The sequence below is a fragment of the Macaca thibetana genome, chromosome 12 (genome assembly GCF_024542745.1).
Source record: "Macaca thibetana thibetana isolate TM-01 chromosome 12, ASM2454274v1, whole genome shotgun sequence".
In the NCBI taxonomy this organism is placed as follows: Eukaryota; Metazoa; Chordata; class Mammalia; order Primates; family Cercopithecidae; genus Macaca; species Macaca thibetana.
Genome location: NC_065589.1, coordinates 74,144,173 through 74,163,845, shown reverse-complemented (window position 1 = coordinate 74,163,845; position 19,673 = coordinate 74,144,173). Strand labels below are relative to the sequence as shown.

At 40.3% G+C, this 19,673-nt stretch overlaps 1 protein-coding gene across 2 annotated transcripts in view; it reads left to right on the top strand.

Annotated features, from left to right (window-relative positions):
* The window catches only part of CERS6 (ceramide synthase 6), a 311,686-nt gene extending 296,762 nt beyond the window's left edge, over nucleotides 1–14,924 (top strand). Inside the window, exons 9-11 of one of the 2 annotated variants that reach the window (XM_050750461.1) lie at nucleotides 5,482–5,638; nucleotides 6,231–6,254; nucleotides 9,312–14,924. In XM_050750461.1, coding sequence (XP_050606418.1) covers nucleotides 5,482–5,638; nucleotides 6,231–6,254; nucleotides 9,312–9,464 — 334 coding nt within the window. In that variant the 3' untranslated portion in view covers nucleotides 9,465–14,924. The remainder of the gene's footprint in view (nucleotides 1–5,481; nucleotides 5,639–6,230; nucleotides 6,255–9,311) is intronic. The other variant, XM_050750462.1, reaches the window with a different exon arrangement.
* Nucleotides 14,925–19,673: the final 4,749 nt, after the last annotated feature.

Below are 19,673 nucleotides of genomic sequence, written 5' to 3'. Positions count from 1 at the left end.
ATGATCTCAGGTCCCTTCTGCCTCTGTACTCATTAGGCAACAGTAGAGGTTCGCTGCTATTATTTGGAAAAGAAAAGAATTTATTTTCTTAGAAGCCATATGTTGAATACAAATTCATCTGTGACCACCCCAAAAGCTTAGCCTTGGTAGGTGATTTTAATGAATCATAAAATTTAATTTAGCCATGCCCTGTAGTTACTTTAGCTCATGCTTAACTTTTATGGGTTCTTTATCTTAACTTTGATTATCATAGAACTATTATACAGTTCTTTATTATGTGTGTGGGGGATGAACACATTTATGCACAACAGTTTACAACCGTTTTTGTGAAGCAAACACAAAGTGTCTTAAATAAGATACTTGAGGCCGTACCCCTTTGCATCTAAGCATCTAAGGAGAACACTGATATTAGAGTAATTCTTAAAGCCGAAAGCTGTACATTGTGTGTTTTTTTTTGTATATATGTGTTTTGTTTGGCCCACAGGGTACTGTCTTCCATTTTATTTTATTGGCGTATAATTCCTATATGCAATATAGTGCAAAAAATCTTCAGTATATGGCTCGATAAATTTGTATGTATGTATAACCCATGTGATCATCACCCAGATCAAGATATAGAAGGGTCCAGCCTCCCTTAGATCCCCCCACCCCCGGTCAATCCTCCCTCAAAGACAACCGCGGTTATTAGTCAGGGTTCCCTAGAGGGATAGAACTAATAGGAGAGACATATAGGAGTTTATTAAGTATTAACTTACACTATCACAGGGTCCCACAGTAGGCTGGCTGCGAGCTTGAGGAGCAAGGAGAGCCAGTCTGAGTCTCAAAACTGAAGAACTCGGAGTCCGATGTTTGAGGGCAGGAAGCATCCAGCACAGGAGAAAGATGTAGGCTGGGAGGCTGGACCCGTCTCACCTTTCGCGTGTTTCTGCCTGCTTTATATTTGCTGGCAGCTGGTTAGATTGTGCCCACCAGATTAAGGGTGGATCGGCCTTCCTCAGCCCACTGACTCAAATGTTAATCTCCTTTGGCAACACCCTCACAGACCCAGGATCAATACTTTGCATCCTTCAATCCAATCAAGTTGACACTCAGTATTAACTGTCACAACCACTATCCTGAACTCTGTCACCATAGGTTCGTGATGGCATCATTAAAGTACATACTCCTAAAGTACCTCCCAGAAATAAGATTCTATAGTCACCATTTTAATCGTTTGTCCAAAAAAAAAAAAAACCAGTTTCCTCAATTGTAACATTCTTGGGCCAAACAAAGGCTCTTTCCTAGGTTTACTGTTTACTAGAGTCCGAGTGTCATATGTTCTCTGTCCCCCAGTATAAATTCCTAATATATTGTTTTTCTTACCATGCTTCTCACTGAGAGATATATCCGTTTGGTGCACTGATTGTATTTTCTCAAGTGTCTCTACGGGAAGCCAAGTTGATTTTCAACGAAATCCCATTACTTTTGAGCAGCATCTCATAAGTAATCAGAGGTGCCACTGATTGTCATGGCAAAGCCTATAAATCCTGATGCAGTGTTTCAGAAATTAATGTGAATGCCATGTTGCCAACGGCTGCTCTGACATCCTGTTCAAATTAAGCCAAGCAGTAGCATCAGTCCTAGCGTCACAATGGCGAGAAAGCTTCTCGGTCTATAATCCAGCAAAAGTTAACTTATAATGAATAGCATAATGCAGTCATTGTTGCTATTTACACAGAACTTCTTTCTGTTCAAAGGGAACTAAAGTTTCTCTGAATATCAACATGTGTAGTATGTCAAGAAGCAGAGCTAGTTTTGAAATAAAATTATTATTTCAGAGCTTTCTTCTTCATATTTATTGAATTGTTGGATTAGCAAACACATGGTCAATCAACGAACGTGTCTGGCAAGCATGTTACTTCCAGGTGTTTTGCAGGGTGCTGGAGATAGAAGAGTGTAAGGTGTGCGAGTCCTCCCACACTGCCACAGAGTTGAGCCTTGTTGTCCCCCTGGCCTGCAAACTGATGTTTAAAGAGATAACTGCTTCTTCAGATAATAAACAAGGCAGGAATGTAGGCATTATCCTAATTTAGTCATTTTTACAAAGTAATTGTATTTATTAATAAGTATTAATTATTATTAATAATTTCTCAAAACCCAAACACCACATGTTCTCACTCATAAGTGGGAGTTGAACAATGAGAACGCAAGGACACAGGGAGGGGAACATCACACACTGGGACCTGTCGGGGACTGGGGAGTGAAGGAAGGAGAGCATTAGGACAAATACCTAGTGCATGTGGGACTTAAAACCTAGATGACAGGTGGATGAGTGCAGCAAACCACCATGGCACATGTATACCTATGTAACAAACCTGCACGTTCTGCACATGTATCCCAGAACTTAAATTATAAAAATTAAATTTTTAAAATGTAAAAAAAAAATAATTTCTGGAATAAGAATGAAAACTAAATTTTTAATTTTTAGTCTTTCCTGTTATGGGACATTTTGGTTGTTTGCTGTTTTTAAAATATTTATAGATATTTTATGTCTATGTATTTGAAATTCAGTCTCTGACTCCCTGCCATACTCAATGGCCAGAGCTTCCGGAATAGTGTTAAATAATAATGGTTATACTTTTTGTCCATGGTTTTCCTGATTTTAAAGGAAATAATTCTGGTGTTTATTAATATGCTGATTTGAAAGGGTTACAAAAATCATAGTAAGTCCTTTGTATTCTAATTGTTAAACATCAACAATGAGGAATTAAACATTACCAAGTGTCTTTGATGCTGTTGAAATCATTACATTTATACCAATTTGGCCTATGTTTGTAATATGTTAACAGATTTCCTAATATTATCCCCCTTCCCCAGAGTGAATACAACTATTTCATGAGGTATTATTCTTTTAATGACTTGTAAAATTCAAATCATTAAATTTCTATCGTTTTTAGAATTTTAACATGTTTATTATGTATTACGCTTTAAAGACAACTAGTATGGCAGGGTTGGAGACAAACTGTTAGTCTCATTCTAGTCTGTAAATAGGAGTGGCAGAAATTGGGGGATGGGGAAGAATCTATTTGTCTATTTTGTTTTTCATTCTCCTTTTTCCTTTATTTTTTTGAGACAAGGTCTCACTCTGTTACTGAGGCTGGGGTGCGGTGGCACAATCATAGCTTCACTGTAACCTGCAACTCCTGCTCAAGTGATCCTCCTGCCTCAGCCTTTCGAGTAGCTGGAACTGCAGGCGTCTGCCACCATACATGGTTAATTTTTATTTTATTTATATAGAGATAGGGTCTCGCTCTGTTGCCCGGGCTGGTTTCAAACTCCTGGACTCAAACAATCCTCCTACCTCAGCCCCCCAAAGTGCTGGGATTCCAGGAGTGAGGCACAGTGCCTTGCCTCTCCTTTTTTCTTTTTTCTTTACTCTTATTCCAACTGCAATAATTGTTTTTCTCTCTCTCTCTCTCTCTTTTTTTTTTTTTTTTTTTTGAGATGGAGTCTTGCTATATCACCCAGGCTGGACTGCAGTGGTATGATCTCGGCTCACCGCAACCTCCGCCTACTGGGTTCAAGCAATTCTGCTGTAGCCTCCTGAGTAGCTGGGACTACAGGCACACACCACCACACTCAGCTAAATTTTTTTTTTTTTTTTTTTTTGTATTTTTAGTAGAGACAGGGTTTCACCATCTTGGCCAGGCTGGTCTTGAACTCCTGACCTCAGGTGATCCGCCCACCTCGGCCTCCCAAAGTGCAGGGATTACAGGCGTGAGCCACTGTGCCCGGCCTGTTTTTTTCTTTTCTAATTCACAAAGTTCTTTTCTAACCTCTCTCAAAGCTTTCATCACAGTTTCTTTTGTTTAAATTATCTATTTGTCTTATGTTCTTATATGAGTGATCTGTGTCTTAAATTCGAGAGTTTTCTCTCCCTTCCCTTTAGCCACTAAGTGTTGTCCACCCAGCCCCTCCTCTAGAATCAGATTGTCCCAGCAAAGTGCTGCAGTGGCAGGCAGTAGAAATGCACTTAGGTGAATTTTCTTGTGGGTCTCCAAACCATCCTTGGGGTAAGCTGAGGAGGAGAGCCGAGAATAAGAATGATTCCAAAATTATGCAGGTGCTGTGCTTCTCTGTGGCAGCAATATGGGTCCAGATGACATGAGTCCATTTCCAAGTGCTTAGGAGCAGACACAGGCAGGGACCAGAGCAAAGCACTAAAACCAGCCTTTGAGGTATCTGCTCCAGGTGGCTGTTGCATTCTAGTTCTGATGGTAGATTACAGAGAGAACCAGTTACCTCAAATAATTTTTCCTAATTCAAATACATACTCTTACATACTCTTAAAACTAAATACATTCATTGTTCTCTAATCATTTTTGTCAAAATCCTTCCGATACTCATTTCAAGACATCACTTCAAAATGATGTCTTTCAATTGTCAGTGCTTTCCCAGGGGAAGCCTTACACAATTAAGGACCCTCTAATGACTCTCCTACTAGATATGAGCCTACGTCTCACTCATATTCTCACTTCCACTGTGTTTTTCCCTGTGCTAGGCATATGGCTTGTACTTAAGTAATGTTTAGGAGTTAATCTCTTTTTTTACAGTGTATTGGCATTGAATGGCATTCTTCTCACTTATTTAAATCCCAAAAGCAACTTCAAAGATCATACAGGCCTTTTAACAAGTAGATACAGCATCCCAACCAAAACAATGAATGAAAATTAATGAAAGAAATGATGGCAAAAGTGAAGGGGGAAACATATGATCCAACAATTCCACTTCTGGATATATGCCTGAAAGATATATACTCAGAGTGATATTTGTAGACCCGTGTTCTTAGTAGCATTATTTGCAATGGCCAAAACGTAGAAGCAACCCAAGTTCCATTTCAGTGGATGAGTGGATAAAACATGATATATACGTATAATTCAGCCTTAAAAAGGAAGGAAGTTCTGACACATGCCACAACATGGATGAACCTTGAAGATGAAACAAGCCTGTCACAAAAGGACAAATACTATGATTCTACTTTGATGCTGTAGCTAAGGTAGTCAAATTCACAGAGACAGGAAGGAGAATGGTGGTTGATGCAGGCTGGTAGAATGGGTAGAGAATCTTGGTTTTGAAAGATGAAAAGTGTGCTGACCATGAATGGCGGTGATGGTTGCACAACAATGTGAATTTACCTAATGCCAATGAACCGTACACTTAAAAAAAGTCAAGATGGTCAATTTTACGTTATATTTATTTTATCATTTTCGAAGAAGCGAATAGGGAAAAAATATTCAACCTAAAACCAAATGAAAGTCATACCACCAGAGCAATTCTTCAGGAAATGACATTTCTAAGTACCTGGCAAACTTTCATACCATCCTGCCAGAGAGGGGGTAGTTGGGAGACACTGTTGACCTTCTGCTTTAAAGGAGTGACGAGAGTTCCTTGGAAAGCAAAGGAAAATGCCACATTCACTAATCACTTGCTTCTTTTGCTTAGGGTGTTAAATACCACATTATTTGAAAGCTGGGAGATCGTTGGACCTTACCCTTCCTGGTGGGTTTTTAACCTACTGCTGTTGCTAATACAAGGGTTGAACTGCTTCTGGTCTTACTTGATTGTGAAAATAGCTTGCAAAGCTGTTTCAAGAGGCAAGGTAAGCTGTAACTCACTTTTTTCAATATGTCTTAGAAAATTTTGTTTCTGTAATTTCTCTGGATCAACTATTTACTATTTCATATTTCATCAAAATTGGTATTATTTCTTCAGAATTGAACAAAACTACCTAGAAACATAAACGAAAATGTCATTTCCTTCTCTAGTTCATTTTTTAAGTCTTCAGTGTTCCTTTGCTGGCGATGGCACCCAATGATATGCATTTGTAATTTTAGACTTAATAATATATTATTTGTTGTGTTCACTCTCGCTCCTCCTGTCAACCATGGACCTCTTCTGATTATATTTATACTGAACAGAAATTTAATCACTTCTCTCCTTTTATGAGAAGGATCACTTAGTGCAGTATGCCTGTTTAAACAAACCTTTCTTTCAAACTGAAAAACAAATCTGTTCATGACTTCCAACAAGATTTAGTTAAATCTTTTTGGTTAAAAGTGGACTTGAGGTTGATTCGAATAAAGCTTCCTAAGCCTCAGCTCCCACCATGTGTGTAGAGCAGAGACTTTTCCAGATCGTTCTCTGTGACATGTTCTTACTTGTTTGTTCTCTTCCTTCTGCTACCCTGGAAGGCTGGGAAGTGGAACCCTTTACATGTAAGTTTCTCCTCCTCTCTCTCTGTCCTTGTCCTGAGTGCCTCTTGCCTGTTGGAGGGGCACTCAGATGCTTTTGTTTCCGTGCATATTGTTCTGTCTAACCTATTGACACTGGCTAGAGGCTTCATGTGAGCTGCAGTTCCATGAGCTGCAAGGGACACTAGAGACAGCTCTATTAGGGCCCTTTGGTGTGAGCTTGTGTTCTGCTAAATGTTGCATGATCCAACAGAGAAGAAGAATTTCTTTCACTGGTGTTTAATATGTTGGCTAAAAGACAAAAATAGACCAAAGTAAAGTAGAAGAAACAGAACTAGTTGGAGGGGGAGAGGATCAACACATTGTAGAATGGAGGCCTGAGCATCAGCTGTGTGCCTGACCTGCCCACGGCCATATGGTAGCACGTGACCATTCTGATTCATCAAGGTCAACAGAGCTGGCCTCTTCTGCAGGGGAAGTCGGGGCATCTAGTCATGTAGTATGAAACCACTTCTCAGCACCATCTCTAGTAGAAATCCTAATTATTTTGATCAATTAATTGTTCAGAAGTTAAAGTTCATTTTTCTCTGTGACCTCTCACTCTTTAAAATGATCATGTGTTTCTATTTTAAAGTCTCTCTGTCCTCATTTGAATACAAATTTAGTCAACATGCACAAAACTGTCAATATGATAACAATAACTAAATATGCAAGAATGCTGCTTAGATTACTTGTGTCCTAAATTGAATTGCTATTTCTACCAGACACGTTGCCTGCTCTTCAACTTATTCCTTTTACTTTATGAAGAGATGTTGATTAATTTTATTCTAGATCTCAGGCTTCACAATATCTTAGCTGCCCTTGCGGCTCTCACCTGGGACAGTAAGATTCATCTTGGCCATGAGTTATTTTCCTCTGGGCTATTTTGAGATATTCTAAATTGTCCTTTCTTTGAAGGTAACGTAAGTATAGATTTTTCTAAGTGCAATTTAAAAAATCTGACTGAGCATGCAAATGTAAATTAATCACTTTGTAAAACTGGAGATTTCTACTTAAGACTAATGGACTTATCAACATAGTGGAGCTTTACTATAATGCTGGCTTTGTGACTCACAATGTTTAAGTTCAATTACCTTTAGCCATTTTGGAGTCTGAGTATCTAAATCTGTTTGGAGATGGCCTGTGTGAGTTCAGTCCCATCTCAAAGGGTATTGGAGCGAGGTTCACTTTTACGATATTTACTTCATCACCACTGGTTGGCATAAAGCAGTAGTTCTGAGCTTTCGCTTTCTCCTGACCCCACCCACCTGAGAGAGAGGACGTTCTCCCACAGGAACTGTTAGTTTCTCAAGTTGGGCAGAGTGGAGGGAGTCCAGGATTCTCATGTTAGAGTGTAATGGTAGCACAGACGGGATGTGATGTGGGAAAGCCCCCAGTTAATTCTGCCATACCTCCCAGGGGACTTTGCCAACCTCCCCAGCCCACCCCTAGAGAATCACAGGAGGACCAGATTGGGAACGTTCCTATGAAGGAAGGCTACCAGGTCTCTTTTGTCACACTACTGAAAAATAGAAGTAAGCAGTGATGAGTTACTCAAAAATCTTAAGGCCTTCTGGGTAAGAATGCTTACCATAATTTAGACTTACAGAGTAGGAGGTTCAAACTATTTTTATCTTAAAAGCAGTATTTTCTTAATTTCCCACAAAAATTACTTCCTTGTTAGACAGTAGGATTTTTCTCGTCCTTTGTGGTAATGTATAGATTTACATCTTCTCACCTTATTTTGACCTCCATGTGACTTAGGGAGATTGAATGGAGCATTGAAGAGACTTGGCAGGATGGGAGCCAGTTCTTTCTTTTTATGACAGTTTTGCTCTTATTGCCCAGGCTGGAGTGCAATGGCACGATCTCGGCTCACCGCAGCCTCCGCCCCCTGGGTTCAAGCGATTCTTCTGCCTCAGCCTCCAGAGTAGTTGGGATTACAGGCATGTGCCACTACACCTGGCTTTTTTTTTTTTTTTTTTTAGTAGAGACTGAGTTTCTCCATGTTGGTCAGGCTGTCCTTGAACTCCCGACCTCAGGTGATCCACCCACCTCAGGCTCCCAGAGTGCTGGGATTACAGGCATGAGCCATCTCGCCTGGCAGGGAGCCAGTTCTTGATGATCTGGTCAGTGGATTTTCCTCAGGAAATATTTCAAGCTCTACCCCACTCAGCAGGTTCTTAAGATGCCTCCTGGCCAGGCACGGTGGCCCACACCTGTAATCCCAACACTTTGGGAGGTCGAGGTGGGTGGATCACCTGAGGTCAGGAGTTCCAGACCAGCCTGGCCAACATACTGAAACCCTGTCTCTACTAAAAATACAAAAATTAGCTGGGCATGGTGGTGCATGCCTGTAATCCTAGCTACTCGGGAGGCTGAGGCAGGAGAATCCTGAACCCAGGAGGCAGAGGTTGTGGTGAACTGGATCACACCACTGCACTCCAGCCTAGGCAACAGAGCAAGACTCTGACTCAAAAAAAAAAAAAGATGCCTCCTGCTGCCATTTGTTGTGTGACATATGAAACAAAATTCCTAATTAATTATAGCATACACAAAATGAAAATGTAATCATTAAACAATGCATTAAAAAGCCAAATAGGAATTTTTTTCAATGTTCTGAGCTAGTGACTATCTCCATTGGTATGGTTAATTGAGAGCTGACTTTAAATTATTCTCAAGGAGAATGTGATCATCAATGAGTAAATTGATCCATTTGTACTAAATTCCTGTGATGCCGTTCCAGTGGCACAGTATGCTGCTTTTTGATTAAAAGCGGGATTCATGGTCTAGTACGTTCTGAATATGGAAAGATACCTTCAAGAGGTCAGGAAGTCTAGCCCTCCATGATACTTACCTTTGTCGCCTACATTTTATCTCTCCAATGAAGGGGAACTTATTGCTATGGCAATGTTCTCATCCTCTTCAATTTTTTAACACTGGGATCTGTTTCCCTTTGTGTATGACTGCATGTGCTTCTAGCATGCCATACCTTGATGATTTCTTAGGTGCTGGTTATACTCACCTGCTTCTACTCCACAGGTGTCCAAGGATGATCGAAGTGATATTGAGTCTAGCTCAGATGAGGAGGACTCAGAACCTCCAGGGAAGAATCCCCACACTGCGACAACCACCAATGGGACCAGTGGTACCAACGGGTATCTCCTGACCGGCTCCTGCTCCATGGATGATTAGTTACTGAAAACTACAAGTCCCAAGCAAAGTGAACTATTTGTTCCTGGAAGTATTTAATAAGTTGCAAATGCAGTTCCTTTCATAATATCTCAGCACCAGAAACAAAAATTAAGATTATCAAAGCATTTTGAATAGTGCACTGCCATGTGTCCTGTCTGTGAATGAAGAAGAATTACCATTCTCTCTATGTAGGCATGCTGTATGTAATTGACACAAGGGAACAGTATTTGCATTTGTACTGTCTTAGAATATTATTTATTTTTTGTATTTGTAAATCTGTGGACAAAAGAGGGTTTCCTCACTCCTTTTACTCACTGGGCTCATGACAGTGAAGGAGATGCTCCATCTGCTTCTCCCCCTTTCTCTTGCTGTAGTCCAATGTGCTATGAGCATCAGCTTACTTTATCACTTAGAGCAAGCAAAATCCAGTGCAAGATTCTCGTTCAGCTCTAAATAGGTTTGCTTTCTTTTTGTTACAGTGCCCATTTTGAAATTGCCTATACAGTCTCAGTGACCATTTAAACCGGACGAACCGGGTGTTTAATATTCACTCTTCATGGTCAATTCGCAGTTCAAATTAAAGAAGATGGTTGTTGGAGAACTTTTTGAATGGTTTTGTATTAAATTGCTTTGAAATAGATTTCATTTCTTATGCACACAGCCAAGATTTCCTCAATGGGTGTGATAGCTAGTTGAGGGTTAACCTTGTAGGTTACAGAGTGTGTTTGTTTGTTTTTCTCTGTGATGAGGTCAGTGCTCTGATTCTGAAGGAGGATATTCACTGAAGCTCATAGTTATAAACAAGGAAATCACTGTTAAGAATGGGAATTTGTCTTGTGTTCTGGGAATAACATAAAGAGAGCAGCTGATTTCAGCCAGGTTTTGCCACTACCCTATAATTAGTGCAGTCTTCTGTCACATTATAAAAGAAAGAAGTATATTTGGGGACCAAAAAAATCTTTCAAGAGTTGATAAAAATTACATGTGCAGTGCAAAGCACTTTAATGCAACCAGCTTTCAAGAAAAAGCCCTATCTAGTACTTGATGTTGATGTTTTTATTTTGCTGAGCAAAATAAAGCCAATGGGAGAGAGACTATTTTACCCTTTGCTTTTCTCCTTAAACGTAATCCAGATGACTTTCCTGTTACTAGACACTGAGCAGCATTACACTACAATGCCTCTTTGGTTTCCAGGAATTTTTTTCAAGTGGGGCTGTTTCTGGAAAAAATGAAAAATTCTATTGGACAATGGCAATATCAACAATGAGGAAAAGTACTGAAGAATAAGTTTCCATAAGTCTTCTACACAGCAGTGTTATTTATGTACAGATAAGAAAACTGTATGTTGGCCAAAGATTTTATCTCTTCTTCTAACTTCTAGTAAGAGGAACAAGGGATTATAAAACCCTTCATAAATCAAGAAGGCCATCACTTAAAACACGAACCCCAAACAAAAATGCCGTAATATAAATGTGTGAATCAGGGCCGTGAAGACAATAGCAGAAAGGGTAACGAGTGTGCAGAAATACCAGAGAGTGCATATCCTGCTCAGAACCATTTACATTTAATTCAGTTCTTTGAAAAAATTAAAGCTTTGTGCCCACAATTTGCAATCTGTGGGTTAATAGTTAAAAGAATGCTCCCAACCAAAAAATTCTTACTGTAATATTATATCTTTCCCTACTTATTTACAAAATAATGTTTCTGTTATGGTCCATAGTAATAATTGAAGAGGCTTAGAAGTACATCTGGTTGTTTATTGGGAAAACAATGCAAATAATTCTGCTTTTAGAGTCTTGTTACTTTATTTCACAAAACAGGCCTATGTCTAGGAGTGTAATTTGTGGATGGTTGAGTTTGTAAGAACAATCATAAAAGGACTTGTTAGTCATCAGAACATCTACTAAAATGCAGGTATATGTATAAAAGGTAATAGCATAGCTGAAAATTTTGAGAAGGTAAAGGTTTCTTAATTAAAATATGAACATATTTAGCTTACTTTAGTGTCTGGGGCAAGTCCTCTCAATGGGTAAAATTAACTGTAGAGATCTATAATGTGTTCAGGTTTAGATCATATGACACCCGAGCACAGAAGAATAATTTCAAGGAGGTCAGCTTGTAAATTAAAGGTTTAGAAGAATTGCATAAAATGAAGTAAATTGGGCCTGTCATTAGCAAAGACAAATCTAAGTAATCATTTTTCCCCCCAGAAGTTACTTAGAAGGAGAACTGGCAACACTTGGGGCCTCTCTCAGTGATGGCATTCACTTCACACAGTCCTCTGTGTTATCCAGAGAGTTTTATTTCATTTTACATTTCAGGGCAGAGTTCTTTGGGGCTAATTAAAATAGGGTTTGCAGGCTTTTTATAATGCAGAATAATATATCTCTGTCTGTAGCTTTCCCGTGGTAGCCTGATAAGGCTGAGAGAGAAAAATATGTGCAGTATCTCATCCTCCCCCTGTGCTGGGCCATAGCTTTGAAGTGTATTTTGTAAATTCAACTATAGGTTAGTCAGAGTGCTGTTTCTCATTAATTAACTTAGCCTGTGTTGATATCGCCTCCTTCCTGGTCACGTTCAGAGCTTCCCAGGATAAAAAGGGGTATGTAGAAAGGATTCTAGAAGAAGGAATACTTTATTCTCTAATGTTAATAGCTTTTCTGGATCTCTTAGTAGGGGGAAAGTAGAAAATCAAATAGAATTTGGCCTCAGGTCAATAAATTATATAAAAACGTGTGTTCTATTTATGTATATGTATGTTTCTCCAAAAAGTGATAAAACCAAAATATCACTGACTCATCCTTACCCATATTCTTTTCATAATACCCACTCACCAGGTACAACAGAAACTTCCCTCCTTGTTTGTCAGCCTCCTGGTCATGTTCTCCACACACCTGAAGGTGGTAGAATCTTTTCAGCCTCTTATCTAGAGAGCTAAATATGGCTAAGTGCAGGTCATAGAGAACCTAAGACCATCGTATAAGCCAACTACAGTTCACCTTTCCAAATTTGGTCCTATGGATGTTGAGCATAGGGAAGCAACTCTCAGTATTTTGGATTATTCAAGTATATGTGATAAAAATGCAAATGATTGCCGCTTTACCCCAGGGTTTTATTAGCATCCTACTTCTGCTGGGCTGCCAGACAGATGGTGCCCTGAGGGCTTATTATATAATGCCACAGGCATCTGGTCAAGGTAAACAAGGCAGAAAGGGTAGGCAAGAAGCGAGATAAAATCAGATCACCTTTGATCAAAATGGTTGGTGAACCTCCACATGTCCAGTTCTGTTGCCAAACTTTCCATTCTGAGTATTTGGTGGAGTTTGAATTTGAGCAAACTGAATAAAAGGGCCTGAATCTTCCACTTTATATTCAAACCTCATTGTTATTTGGCCTAAGTAAAGTCAGATTTCATTTCCGTTTACCCAAGTTCGCTTTAAAGAGCTTTTCAAAGAGAGCTTTATAGACACCCACAATTGTCCCCAATCTCTTCATGATTTTGCATTAATAGTTGTTTTTGTCCCTTTCTTGGAAATGTTAATGCCAAAGTTGCCTGACCATTTGAGCGTTTTTCTTAATTTGAAGTATAAAAATTGTAAGATTCCAAAGGTGTTAAAAGATTGTTTATCAGTATGTATGGTGATGTCATTATCTCCAGAGAGGGAGGCTTCAAGAAATCCTTTGGAAATAAAAAGTTAAATGTTTACATTTCATGTGGTATTTGAGGTCTTCAGGTTCTGATTAGCTTACTTTTTTCCTTTGTCCTTGGCTGATTTCTGCTTTGTAGATAAATAATAATAGCCCTGAGGTGTTTCTAACATTTAAATAAGAAAAAAATCACATCGAAGTCAGCCTGCTGGAAAAGTGATCACATGGCAGTTCCAGTAACTTGTATGGAAAGAGAAAATGCAATGAGCCAGTTACTGCACTTGCCACTACCATGCTGTCCATGGAAGGAATAATCAACAGTTCAATTGTCACAAGCCGCCCTTGAAGAAAACGCAGCAAAATATTTTTAAATGAAGATATTGAAGTCCCCAGAGCCAGTGAAGGTTTCTTTTGGTAAAATGAAATTGTGCCATTCCCAAATTACCCCGTAGTGATGAGCACTGACTGGTTCACTGGCCACATTTTAGTTCTTCATCGTAATAGGCCAGAAAAGGGCTCTGTGGTTTACCTCTGTGTGCACTGTCCCCTCCCCACCCCTAGGGGGCACTCAGTAGCTGCTGAGAAGGCCTGTCCACGAGGCTGTTGGAACCCCTCCAATAAATACTTAGAGGTAGTGTATCTGATGCTTGTTTTCATGGAGAAAATTGTATTGGAGATCATAAAGCATCATGAATATTTTTAATAGGATCAGCAGACACCCAAAGGAGAAGCTTAGTCTTTTCCAGGTATTTCCCACTTGAGTTCAACCCAAAGCCTTTGACAGGAATGCATTGCCACATGGCCACATGCTAAGACCCCACAGGATCTAACACGGGGTCTAAGAAAGTCTCTGCAGCCAGATAGTACATGGTGTCTCCACAAAACTAGGCATTCTGGAGATTGCCCAGAAAGGGATGGGAGGGGACCGTTAACTTAAGATCTGTCTCGCTTATCTCATGCACTCACATTACTTTCAGCCTCCTGGAGTTCCTGATAAAAGGAGGCCAGGGTGTTGACATTTTTTAGCTATTGATTTCCCAATAGCTTGTGGATCAGTTGTACACCCACACTTCCTTCTCTGCCTAATTCCATTTTTCTGAAAAAAAGTAGTATGCCTATATATGTGTGTTTTTCTTAACACAGGTCCATGAAAGTTTGGCTTCGTAGTTTGATGTCTGTTGTATGGCCTAGAAACCAGGGGGCAACAACTATTGAGATGGTTTCTGTATTCAGTGAAAAATTCTATTTCATTGAGACAATTTTTTCTTTATCCACAGTAATTTTTTAAAACTGTCATCGTGAAACTACCCTTAAAAAAATAAGATTGCCTGCAAAAAAAGAAATGAGCTATGGAATAGGAACAGTTATGTGATGATTCTGGAACTTTAACTTAGAGCTTCATTACTTTAAGAAGGGAAACATCCTCTGAGTTTGATTTTCCAAAGTTTCATAAAGCCCCTAAGCTCATGATTTTCATCAACTCTTTGCCCACATAGTCATTTACCTCCAGAGCCATTTGTTGTCATAGAAGGGGTGGTGGTGTTTGGATTTGATTTTTTTCAACTTGCAGTGAGAAATAGGATAGGTGACAAAACCTTATTGTTTTCTTAAGACAATTCAGTGCTTGAGCATCTCTGTCAGAAATGGAATGAAATACTGTTAGCCAATTAGAATTATTTTATGTATTGTTATTGTGTTTTGCTGATTTTTATATGAAAATATAATTATTCATTCTTGATCTCTGGAAGCAATCATTATTATGAGGATCATTTTACTTTGGAAACACTTTCATAATAAAGATAAGTATTAAGAGTGCAGTGTAAGTGCCCTTTACTGTAAATGCTAACCATCTCATGTGGGTAAAACATCACATCTCACTGGATGAGGTTAATAAGGGCTCACATCATCCCAGTAGGTTGTTACAAGCCTCGTCAAATCCCAGTATCACTGTGATCATTGAGAAACTAATGTTACATTAACTTGGATAGACTATAGTGTTTCTTTGAAAATTAAGATTAAAACCTCAATGTTAAATGTTATGTAGCACTTTATTCTGGAAAAAAAATATGGTTTATAGAGTTCATCTGAAATATATCAGGTTATGCTTATTTTAAAGCAATTTTAAAAGAGGCACTTAGGATAAACAACCCAAAGCACAACAGAAAACTTCCTTCTGTGTGTATGCACCCCTCATCGGAGTTTGGCCCACATCATCTTCTCTTGGTTTGTACCTCACTTTGTTAGAACTTCTCTCCATCTTTCTCTGTCTTTCCTGTGAAATACTGTCTCTCTCACTCTGCTCTTCTGCTCTAAGGTTAGGTCATCTAGGACTCAAAAGCCATAAAAATAGCACTAAAATTCAACCAGACACCCCACCACTATCAGAAGTATTACAAAAAATAAAGCAGATACCCTATTAAAATCTTATAAACATTATAACCACCCCAACAATAGAGTAACTCATGCTGATTTCAAGCATGAGTTATTTTAATAAGTTAAACCACCAACATTCCTCTGAGACACAAAAATACAGACTATGAAAAATAGTCTTATTTTTCGTATTTGGAATTCATGAATTCTTCAGTTCTATAAACATAGCATAATCTAATGCTATAAGCATCTGTGTTAGTCTGTTTTCTGCTGCTGTAAGAGAATACCACACACTGGGTAATTTATAAAGAATAGAAGTTTATTGGGCTCATGGTTCAGGAGGCTGGGAAGTTCAAGAGCGTGGCGCTGGAAACTGGTGAAGGTCATTGCATGGTGGAAGGTGCCACATGGGAAAGCAAGTGTGCTAGACAGAGGAAACTGGGCCAAACTCATCCTCTCATCACTCCTGAAATAAAAGCATTAATTCATGCATCAGGACAAGGTCCTACCTTAATACTTGAGTTTTGCAGAGGACATTCAAACTATAGCAGTATCGCCCCCAAGTAGCCAAAATGCAACTCATCTTTTCTCTAGGACCCATTGCTTACTACTGGGGCTGCCATATTCAACCTAAGCATCTGTTATTCCTGCCTAATTCTGTTTCCACCAGCCGTGCACTTGCTTCAGTGAGAACAGTGGCAACAATGCTAACAACATTGAGAGATGATAGGACAACAAAGGAGGAGAGCTGTGTACCAAGATCGGCTGGGACGCTGGGTGGTCCCTCAGAACCAAACAGCACGGTAACTGGATCCTGGGACCCACACCCTTGATTATTCCCAAAGTGCTAGAGCACGAAGAAACAAAAGTTATATTATTCCTAGACATTAACATTTAAAAATTTTTAATTAAAAAAAAATTTTAAGGACAGGGTTTCTCTCAGTTGCCCAGGCTGGAGTGCAGTGTTGCAATCATAGCTTACTACAGCCACAAACTCCTGGGCTCAAGCATTTCCCCACACCTCAGCCTCCCAAGTCGCTGGGACTACAGGCACACACCACCAAACCCAGTTAATTTTTTAAATTTTTCATAGTGGTGAAGTCTTGCTATGTTGCCCAGGCTGATCTCAAACTCCTGACCTCAAGCAATCCTCTCACCTTGGCCTCGGTGTGCTGGGATTACAGGCATGAGCTATTGCACCTAGCCTGAAATTTAAAAGTTATATATAGCCTGCCTTAGCCAAGGTCCAGGCAGGAAACAGAGTCACTGTGAGATGGTTAAGTTGAAGAAACGTTAACAAAAGGATGACTTTACAGAGGCATGGGCTGGATTACAACATCAAACAAGGGAAAGTGAGGCATCCAGAGGCTAGCAAGTATGGGAAGCCTTTACCATCCCTGGGTTGTAACCAGAGGCCAGTGAGAGGGGCTAGGGTGGAAGAGAGGCCACTCTTTGGGGGCTATAAACCTGGGTGGAAAGAAAATACCCCGATGTCTCTCTCTTCCTGCCTTGTTGTACCACTCGTTGGCTGGACTCAGCAAAAAGTACTACCCATTGGCTGGACTCATCAGAAAGCTGACAGTGCGGAGCCCGGGGGAAATAGACTACAAGGTTCAGCCTCCCAGCAGACAATAGATGCGGGAGAGCAAACAAAATAAGCAGCATAAAGCCAGTATTCCTAGAGCCTCCCATAGAGTCTGGCATGTAATAGGGCACAAGAAATATTTGCTGAAGGAACAAATGAACCCAGTTACGAGAGAACTAGTAAGAGTTGTTAGCAATTAACGTTCCATCTGTTAGGAAACAAGCAGGAGACAACACTTTGTCTCTAACTCTTTCTGAACTCAGGGTTTCCCTGTGTGGGTTCTCTCTTCCAAAGTGTGTGAACCATTTGCATTTCCACCAGCAATCAACAGAGTTCCCCTACATGCTTGCCAACATTTGGTGTTGTCAGTGTTCTGGAATTTGGCCACTGTGTGACATTTGTAGTGGTAGCCCATTGATGTTTTAATTTGCATTTCCCTGATGATATATGATGTGCAGCTCCTTGTTTGTTTGTTTTTTTCCTTCCCTTTATTGTAAGTTCCATAGAAGCAGGAACCATACCTGTCAATTTTGCAGTGAACCTAAAACTGCTCTAAAATAATAAAGTCTATTTTTTTAAAAAGAAACAAGGAATATTGGTTTGCTAGGGCTGCCATTACAAAATACCACAGACTGGGTGGCTCAGAACCATGAGAAAATAAATTTAGTAACAGAGTGTATTTTCTCACAGTTCTAGAGGCTAGAAGTCCAAGATCAAGGTGCCGTCAGGACTGATTTCTCCTGAGGTCTCTCTTCCTGGTTTATGAATGGCTCCTTCTCACCGGATCTTCACGTGATCTTTCCTCTGCGTATGTCTGTATTCTAATTTCCTCTTCTTCTAAGGAATCCAGTCATACTGGATTGGGGCCTGCCCATATGACCTCATTTTACCTTAATCACCTCTTTAAAAAGCCCTGCATCCAAATATTGTCACCTCCTGAAGCAATAGAGGTTAAGGTTTCAATAAGAATTTGGAGGCAGACACAATTCAGCCCTTAAAACAAAGCAATTTCACATAGTGACAAAGTGATATGGCACAGCTGAGCTCCCTGCTAAACCCCACCCTTAAGCCTGGAACCTCAGCCCTAAGTGAAAACAGCTGGCCCCATTTTTCACCCCAATTTTTCCTCCCCCCCCCCCCCCCCCCACCACCTGCCACACCCTTATCCTGTGCCCATAAAAGGACTCAGCTGGCAGAGCAACACAAGTGGCTGAGCATTGGGGATACAAGCTGCTGAGTGTCAGGGATACAGGTGGCTGAGTGGTAAGCAGAGAAGCAGCAACGACGTGTTGGAGACTACAGATAGATGCGGCTAACTTCAGACAGTGCAGCTTCAGGGAAAGATCACCTTTCTGTACCATCCCCTTTCCAATTCCCCATCCCGCTGAGAGCCACTTTTATTGCCCAATAAGATCCTCCGCATACACCACCCTTCAATCCGTCTATGTGACCTGATTCTTCCTGGATGCCAGACAAGAACCAGGGTGCTGAGAGGACAGGGGCTTGGATGCCATTGTAGGGCCCACACAGAGCCTGCTTTTGCTAGAGAGGAGCAACCAGCTAATTCCAGCATTCAGCAGGCTGAGTAAAACAAGCCATTCCAGTTCCTGCCCAAAAGGGGGGTCAATGTCAAGGGAACAATCCCATCTCAAAAGGACAAAGTAATGAAGAAATAAGGTGATTGCATGGTGATTGCCAGGGCTCTTCAGATTGGGTGGTTAAAGGTACCTTATGGACAGGTAATCTGAGCTAAGTAAGACCTTACTGACAGGAGCAGCCAGTGGGGGGATCTTGCGTAGGAGCAATGCAGGCAAAGCAGTGGGAACCTGCAAGACAAAGGCTGCAAGGTGGGAGTATGCTTCTAAATTCAAGGAATAACAAGAAGGCCAGTGTGGATGAAGCATAATGAACAAAAGGAAAGCTCAGGGCATGAGACTGAAAAGTTAGCAAGGGACAGATCATACAGGGCCCATATCCTATCCCCGTGGTAAGGAGGGCAAGTTTTAGGCTAAGAGTAGTGGGAAATACTTCAGGGATTTGAGACAGGAGTAGCATAATCTTATTGGTTGTCATCTTTAATAAGAGAAAGAACATGAGCTAAGCAATGGAACAAATACTAACTTGTATTTATAACTGGAAAAAGCCTTCTCAAACTCCTAGTGTGTCCGTAGTGTCTGCATTGCATGACAAGGCAGGAAGATGGGCACATGGCCATGGGAGGATATAAAGGATTATATATTACTGAAGATTTAACTCTCAAGCAACAAAGTCAAAGTCCTGATGGAGAGTGAGAGGTGGAAGATTTTGCTGTAAGTATGCTAAGATCTGGGACAGGAAATGCCTTCAGGTCACTTCAAGGAAAGCAACTTGAAAAAAATATGAGAAATTGGCAATCATCAGCCAGAGGAGATCTTTAGGTAGGAAGGCAAACTTCCTGACTAAAGGCAGTTCTTTTCTGTTGTTTCGTTACCAACTTTCTGTATGTAGTTCAAAGGCACCTAGTGGACTGTGAATTGATGGATGAGAGCGATTTCCAAAGCACCTCTCTGGAGGAGGAGAGAAGCCAAAAATGACAATATTTGCTGTTTGTAGATTTCACAACTGCT